This window comes from Bos taurus, chromosome 3, assembly GCF_002263795.3.
Source record: "Bos taurus isolate L1 Dominette 01449 registration number 42190680 breed Hereford chromosome 3, ARS-UCD2.0, whole genome shotgun sequence".
Classification (NCBI taxonomy): Eukaryota; Metazoa; Chordata; class Mammalia; order Artiodactyla; family Bovidae; genus Bos; species Bos taurus.
Genome location: NC_037330.1, coordinates 113249691 through 113257710, shown reverse-complemented (window position 1 = coordinate 113257710; position 8020 = coordinate 113249691). Strand labels below are relative to the sequence as shown.

At 41.4% G+C, this 8020-nt stretch overlaps 1 protein-coding gene across 10 annotated transcripts in view; it reads left to right on the top strand.

Moving 5' to 3' along the window:
- Positions 1–250: 250 nt before the first annotated feature.
- The window catches only part of USP40 (ubiquitin specific peptidase 40), an 89762-nt gene continuing 81992 nt past the window's right edge, over positions 251–8020 (top strand). For 9 of the 10 annotated variants that reach the window (XR_805839.4, XR_009494034.1, XR_805838.4 and 6 more), the window contains exons 1-4: positions 251–368; positions 1456–1670; positions 4753–4820; positions 6246–6359. Coding sequence is in view for 7 of the 10 variants with exons in the window: in XM_024990238.2 (XP_024846006.1) it covers positions 1475–1670; positions 4753–4820; positions 6246–6359 (378 nt within the window). In the remaining 3 variants the exon portion in view is untranslated. The remainder of the gene's footprint in view (positions 369–1455; positions 1671–4752; positions 4821–6245; positions 6360–8020) is intronic. The other variant, XM_024990240.2, reaches the window with a different exon arrangement.

Genomic DNA, 8020 nt, shown 5'->3' with positions numbered 1-8020 from the left:
AGCGATCTTTGTATTCTCTAACTAATATGAGTTACGAACAGCAATAAATATAAAACTTTTAAAAAGCGAATGAATGAGTGGCCGCCTGATCCAGCGAACCCGCGAAACCGCCAGTAGGCTAGAAGCGAACACCGTCCATCATACCAGACGGCCGAAATCTCGGCGCAAAAGGACTACATTACCCACGAGATCCTGCGCGGCGGGCCAGCTGTCCCGCAGGGCATCCTGGGAGAAGTAGTCCCCGCGTTCCATAAATTGCCCACGCACGGAGCGGCGGGAGAACTGCATACGCCATCATGGTGGCGCCCCGTTGCTGCGCGTTGTTTCGCTTCCAGTTTTGTCCGGGGCGGGGGTCTGGGCTTTAGGCTGTAAGTGGGGTCGACGGCCGGGGGTCTCGGGAGGGACGAGGCGGGCGTAGGGACTGTGTGGGCGGCACGGCCTGAGGAGGGCGAGGCGAGAGGGTGCTCGGGCCGGCCCCGAGATGGGGTGTCCTCCTGGCGTGGGGATCTGCGGTTCCGCGCCGCGGGGACCTCTTCCGTCTCGCGCCCGTAGGCTCCGCGGTGGCTTGGAAGGACTTGAGGGCCTGGCCTCGGCTGTGGCGTGGGGGAGACCGGAATCCAGACCACGCGCTCGAGGCCACACTTTCACGTTCCATTTTTTTTGTGTGCTTTTTTTTTCTGAGGAACGGATTGAAAAGAAAAATAATTTTATTTCAGCGTTTCCTGTCACTTTGGGCTAGGCCCTTTGCGTTTCTCATCTTCCAAGGAACCCTTCTCCACACTCGATGTGAGTGAGACCTTGAGCGGATGCTTAACGTCCCAGGAGCGAATATCGAGATCACTCGATAAATATTGTGAGCCTTTGAGGCCCGACGACTTAAATGGCATTTTTTCCCCCCAGTGAAACTCCGGGCTGTCCAGCTTTGGGGCCGGTATTAAATTCCTGTAGGGATTAATTTGTTCCATTTAACTTTTTTAGCTGACCCAATCTGGTACAAGGAGTGTGAGAAGCAGAGATTTGGGGAAGTGATTCACAGTCCCCAGGCTCTTGTCAACGCTCAGAATCTAGGATTGACTTTGCCACCTCAGCGGATTAGGTGTATTGATGGTTTTTTTTTTTTTCTTTTTTCACTAGTGATATCAGTATGCCTTAAAAAAAAATAGCCGTCATTTATTGTGGGCTAAACCCTATAGACTAAATGCCTTTCTTTCGTTATTTGATTTTTTTTTAAATGACCCTGCATGACAGTTATCCCATTTTTACATGGAACGCAGGTTAAGGAACTCGCACAAGGTCACACAGGTAGTGTGGAACTGGGATGAAAAAAATTCAGGTCTTGCTGCCTCCAAAGCCCAGACTTCTTAAGGAGCAACTTAAAATCTCCCAAGGGGGAGATGTGGGGAAATTCTGTTTTAAAAATAAAGACATTTATATAACATGTCATATTTTTTTAAGGGTAGTATTTAGTTTCACAATGTTTGGGGACCTATTTGAAGAAGATTATTCCAGTGTGTCAAATAATAATGGAAAAGGGAAGAGATTAAAGACCAAAGCTTTGGAGCCACCTGCTCCTAGAGAATTCACCAATTTAAGTGGAATCAGAAATCAGGGTGGAACCTGTTACCTCAATTCCCTTCTTCAGACTCTTCATTTCACACCTGAATTCAGAGGTATGATATGTTACATGCATTTGGCTAGTAATATGTACCCTCATCTCTACATGTAATTAATCATGCAGAATCACAAGTAGATGAATTATTTTAAATGTGTATTCCACAGTATGTGTTCATTGTTCCTATGAGGGACATAAATTGGTAATTCTCTGCAGAGTAATGTGAAGCTTAGATTATGAATATTTTCTGTATGATCACAGTAATGTTCAGTAACAAACTAAAAACCAATGTATTTCTTTTGTAACTCCTTCCTGTAATTTAGAATATGGGGTTTCCCTGGTGGCTCAGGCGTAGAGAATCTGCCTCCCAGTGCAGGAGATGCAGGTTTGATCCCTAGCTGGGGAAGATCCCCTAGAGAAGGAAGTGGCAACTCATTCCAGTATTTTTGCCTGAGAAGTTCCATGGACAGAGGAGCCTGGGGGGCTACAGCCCATGGGGTGGCAAGAGGGTTGGACCCGACTTAGAGACTAAATAGCGTAATTTAAAATACAACGTTAAAGACAGTTTTGTCATGAGGGCCAGTCTTCATTATTGTTTCAGTATTTGTATTTTTTTATCTTCTCAAAGTAATAAACACTTAAACCACAGTTACTCAATGCAGTTATATGCTTCTCTTTGGAGTGGGGAGGTGTCATATTAATTCATACAAACTACAGTCATTTATCTGCAATTCTGAAATCCAGAAAATTCTAACAGCGTAATCTAATAATCTGAACCTGTTTGGCCTCAGACCTTGACCTGATGTGAAACTGTTTCTAGTCTTAATTATCTCACGTGGGCCATACATTTGTTACAGGAATATTAAGGTTAACATTGGTTAATAGATACTATTAGTCCCACACTCTGCTGGGGATGTAATGTTAACATACATAACCCTTTGTTCATAATAACTTTCTAAAATCTGGAAATTCTGAATTCCAGAGATACAGGGTGTTAGATTACAGACCATGTGCAAGGAATAGAAACCCAGTCAAAATAGTTCAATTAACAGATTTTCTTTAAGAATCTAGGGGGAATCTCCTGGAAACCACCTATAGGAAGCTACCTTACCTCCTTGGACCCTTGATTCCTTGCCCCTGTTTTTCTCCACATGTTTGTCCCCAAATCCCTTTGCCAACTAGCTTCCTCTGTAGCGATGTCAGTCTTAACGTTCTTCTACCTTCACATGGCCTTGGAGGGTCCCAGCTACAAAGCTCCATGACTGTAGCTTAGCTCCTCACATGTCTCCGTATTCTGAGGATAGACATCCTGGCTTGTATTCCTATCTCACCCTCTTCCCACCACTACCGAATGTAGCAAAGTTTTGTGATGTTTTTTGTTGTTTCTAAGCTTACAAAGACTTCCTGCCTTCAGAGATTTAGTGTGTAATTATCATCAACCCCTTCCTAGGCCCTTCTAATGGTTTGAATTGAATTTGGGATTTAAGAGTGTCGGTTCTCATCTTGGACTCCATCCACTCCATCAGAATATCCCCCCCAATGCATTCAGTAATTCCACCGTTAAAAGTTTGCAAGATGAATAAGCAGATTCTTACAGAGGTTAAATCTTTCCTAAGTTTTAGTATAATTGAAATTAAAAGAGCAACTTGAAGTAGATAATTAGCCTTTAAAAGAGACTATATAATTGATGAACTTTGCTGTACTGCAGAAACTAACACAACATTGTTATATAGTTGTATATAAATCAACTATACTCAATAAAAATATAAAAATAAAAAATATTTTCATAAATAATCCAAAAAGCCTGAGAAAGATGATTGTTTTGGAAGGCAAGCAGGTCGCTGAGAGTACCGCTAAGCAAGGATAGGACTGAAAACCCCAGGCTCTCCTCCAGCAAAGCAGGTGGCTGGCCAAGCACATGGGTTGACATGTGAGTGTGACTTGTGCACTTGTAAGGCTTAGCATGAATCCTGATGCTCATTGATGGGGAAGTGTAATTTGGAAAAGGGTAAGGACTGACAGAATGAAGGGAAACTTTGGAATCCTTTTTAAAGGAGCAGAACTAGCTTTGGTTCCCCTGTACTCCCAGGTCAGTGTAGCTGGGAATAGTAGGAGATGATTGTAAAAGTCTCTCTATGGTTTTTATGATTTAACATTTGTGTATACAACCTTCATATTTTTTTCTTTTCCAATTCCTGCTGGGAACTCAGGGAGAATGTAACAGTAATCAATAAGGCAGTAGTGGTTTTCAGTGCAAGACAATATCTGTTCCATCCCTTCTCCCTCAAGTAAATCAGAGTCTCCCAGTAGGAGTTCCTGTCTGAATACAGACTTCCCAACGATTCAAATGTGCCGCATTGGATGGCATTCCTAGATACTGAATTAAAAGAAAATGCTGGAGACCAGCAGTGGGTTACCAACTTTTCTTTTCCAGGTAAGCTCACTGCCATCTGCTATTACCCCTGATGCAGAAAAGATATTTTCTTACCAAAAAAGAGAAAGGCATAATCTCAGAGTTAAAGGTGCTCCTCCTTATGAAAGAATGGTTGGCATTCTCACTTGTGTCTTGTAAGTGTTGTAATCCTATTAAATATTTCCTAATTCTACTCTTGTGGCCTTTGGAACCCATTGCCATAGGCAGTCGGAAGCCACCAAAGATTTATGGTGTTGCAGGGTTTTTAATTGTATGATTTTCCTTTTACAGCTCTCTCATATTGAAACCTTAGCTTCCACTTTATAGTCCATGGTTAAAAGTAGTGTTGCTGTTGTTTAGTCACTAAGTCCTGTCCTACTCCTTCACAGCCCCATGGACAGTAGCCCACAGGCTTCTCTGTCCATGGGATTTCCCAGGCAAGAATACTGTAGTGGGTTGCCGTTTCCTTCTCCAGGGAATCTTCCTGACCCAGGATCAAACCTGCATTTCCTGCATTGGCAGGCAGATTCTTTACCACTGAGCCACCAGGGAAGCCCCAAAATAAAGCTACCAGAAAGCAAAATGTGTGGTCTAGGGATATAAATATTGTCATAATCTTATTTCTGAATCTTTAGCTGATTTTAACTGGTTGCCTTGGCTTTCTAAAACAGTTTTCAAAAAATGAAATAATGTCATTTACATCTCTTGATTCTGCTTTTTTGTTTAGAAGCGTTATTCTCTCTTGGCCTGGAAGAGCTTGGTTCGTTAGAGGACAAGGATAAACCTGATGCAAAGGTATTAAATCCATGATTTACAGGGGATTTTTGAAATATTAAGGAGATGGTTTAAGGAAAGAATTAAATTCCTTATTCATAGAAATCAGTAATTTTATTAATTACCAAATTATAATCTTTATTTTAGAAAGCACTTTGCCCTGTACCTTACTGGTAAGGGAATTTCCCTTCCAGAGAATTGCTTTCCAATTGTAATGCTGCTATTGTTTTATAGACAGCCTCACTCTCCCCTGAGGAGATACTTGCAAATCATCCACACCAAAAACCAAAAACCACTACCAAAAAACCCACTTAATGCACTTACATGTAGCAAGAACAAAAACAGAGACCAGTATTCTCTCAGTCTGGTATTCTGGAGATAAACTGAGGAATTGGCTTACTATAAGTGCATATCTTGGAGAAGGCAATGGCACCCCACTCCAGTCCTCTTGCCTGGAAAATCCCATGGACGGAGGAGCCTGGTAGGCTGCAGTCCATGGGGTCGCTAAGAGTCAGACACGACTGAGCGACTTCACTTTCACTTTTCACTTTCATCCATTGGAGAAGGAAATGGCAACCCGCTCCAGTGTTCTTGCCTGGAGAATCTCGGGACGCGAGAGCCTGGTGGGCTGTCATCTCTGGGGTCGCACAGAGTCAGACATGACTGAAGCAACTCAGCAGCAGCAGCAGCAAATGAATATCTAATCATGTTCCTCCCTTGCTTAAATATCATTCAGAAATTTATCACCCCCAGACTACACTCTGTACTTATCTTAGTAAGAGTTTCATGATCAGCCCAGTGTCTCTCAAACTCTGTGTATGGCAAAGAGCCTGGTTTTTTGTTTTGTTTTGTTTTTTTCTCAATCTGTTGCAGATCAGACTTTTGTTATAAAGAAATGTTATGACAATGCAAAATTGCTGTAAAGTGTCTGGCATATTCTCACTTTAGATATTAAATCCAGTCTTCAGAGCAGACTCTGAGCAGCATTCTCAGTGTCCCAGCACACACCACAGGGGCAGAATGGGTGTGGTGCCGGCAGGAAGAAAGCAAAGGCAGGGTGCACCGGCCCTGTGAGATTTTTGCGGCTGGAAAGTTTTCCATAGGGAGTATGTCTGTATTTGAGCAGTTTTGGAAAAAGGATGAAATTGTTGGAGAGTTAAAGTCCTGTCAGTCTGTGGTTAATTGGGTGGTTTATTAGGGCCAGTTTGGGTTTTAATATTAATCTGTACTATGCCAAGGTAGAGAGTTCCAGGTAGCTAAGAATTGTATTGAATTAGAATTTTCAAAGAAAAATAAATGTGTTCATCCTTCACAGTATCCGTAAATTTTCTCCTGAGTGAACTAAATCGACTAGGAGATAGGAGAACACTAGTACACAGTTCTTTTAAAAATGCCCAGCCAACATTTAAAACATTTAATCTAGGAGCACGTTTGTTTCTCATTCAGGTCCGAATCATACCTTTGCAGTTACAGCGGTTGTTTGCACAACTTCTCCTCTTAGACCAGAAAGCTGTATCCACAGCCGACCTCACTGACAGCTTTGGGTGGACCAGTGATGAGGTACGAAGGTCAGCTTTCCAGGGAAATATTACCAGCAATAAAGAGTGAACACTGGCTTCATGTTATCTAGCTTCCTTTAATTTTATCTTATGGTCTCAGGATATTGTTTAAATATTTACTTCTAATACAACACAATTACAAGCCAGAAATACATTTTAGACATTTGCTGTTACTCAGGATTTTATGAATGGATGTCATTTGGGGTTGGGGAAAGGGGTTGTGGATACAGGGGAAAATGTTTATAAGAGCTGGTTTTTAATCATTTCTACCCTTTGTACAGTGTAGTTGAGATGTGATACCTGTTATGTTAGTGGAATATTGCCATTTTTATAGAAAACCACTTATCAACTTAAAAAGCTGACTAGCAGTTAATATATCTGCCTTTATGTGTTTAAATCTGGATATTCCAATTTTGAACATTTTCTTCAAGCAAAACAGTGAAATCATTCTTGGCAGGTCTTTTCATTTTCCCTGTCCTGCCTTTCTCCTGACTCGCTTCATTTTCTTCCTGTATCCTACTGTGTGTGTGGCCTTCCTCCTGGTTTTTTTTTTTTTTTTTGCTTGCACTCCTAAAGGGTATTTCACTATATGCAAACACTAAACCTGTGCAGCACTAAGTGAAGATGCACACTGTCAATACTGATGAGCTGTTAGCTGTACAAAGTCAAAATCAGGTCTTCACTTTTTTATGGAATAGATGTATTTTTGCAGAGATGAAGGTATGGGAGACCACCACAGAATTTAAAGAGGCAATGATCAGAATAAGGTTATGTTGCCTTCAGAAATAAACTGTGAACTCTTGTCTTCTAACCAGTAACACTAATTAACTGGACAATGCTATGTGGTTGAAAAAGTCAGGTTTGGGCTTGGAAGTAAAATAGGGTATAATACATTCCCTTAACAGTGTATGTTACGTTTCTGGTGTAGGGCAGGTGCTTAGGGTGAATTCCTTTTTCTTTCCTTATTTTAAAGGTATTGTCTTGTCTTAAATTATTGAGATATAGTTCACATGCCCTAAGATTCACTCTTTGAAAGGGTACAAGTTCAGTGGTTTTTTAGTATATTCAGAGTTGTACAAGCATCACAAGGGTTGTACAATGGTCACTACAGTCAACTTTAGGACATTTTTTCACTACCACCAAAAGAAACCACGTACCCATTAGCAGTTCCTCCCCAGCCCTGCGTGCCCTTTCCCTGAGTCCCTGGCCACCGTTTTTCTCCTCTGTCTCTGTGGATTTGCCTCTTCTGGACACTTCACAGAAATTGTTTCATATAATACGTGAACTTTTGTAGCTAACATCTTTCATGTAAGTTTTCAAAATTTATTCATGTTGTAGTATGTTTCAGCACTTCATTCCTTTTTATTACCAGATAATACTCTATCAGATGGATATGCCTCTGTGTTTTGGCTTCTTTTAACCTAGTCATCAGTTGATGGATTTCTCTTTGTTTAGATAAAGAGCTTCCTCTTGTTGGCTTCATCCTTCTTAAAGATGTGAAAACCTGATTGATTGATTTCTAAATGAAATCTTGTAGGAAACCCTCTCAGACTGACCTGCAGTGGTAGAGAGGTCTTGGAGACACCTTTGCCAAACTTAGGATCGTTCAGAAACAGAGCTTGAAAACTTCCGCAAACTTTCTGTCCCATCAGAGCAAGTGAT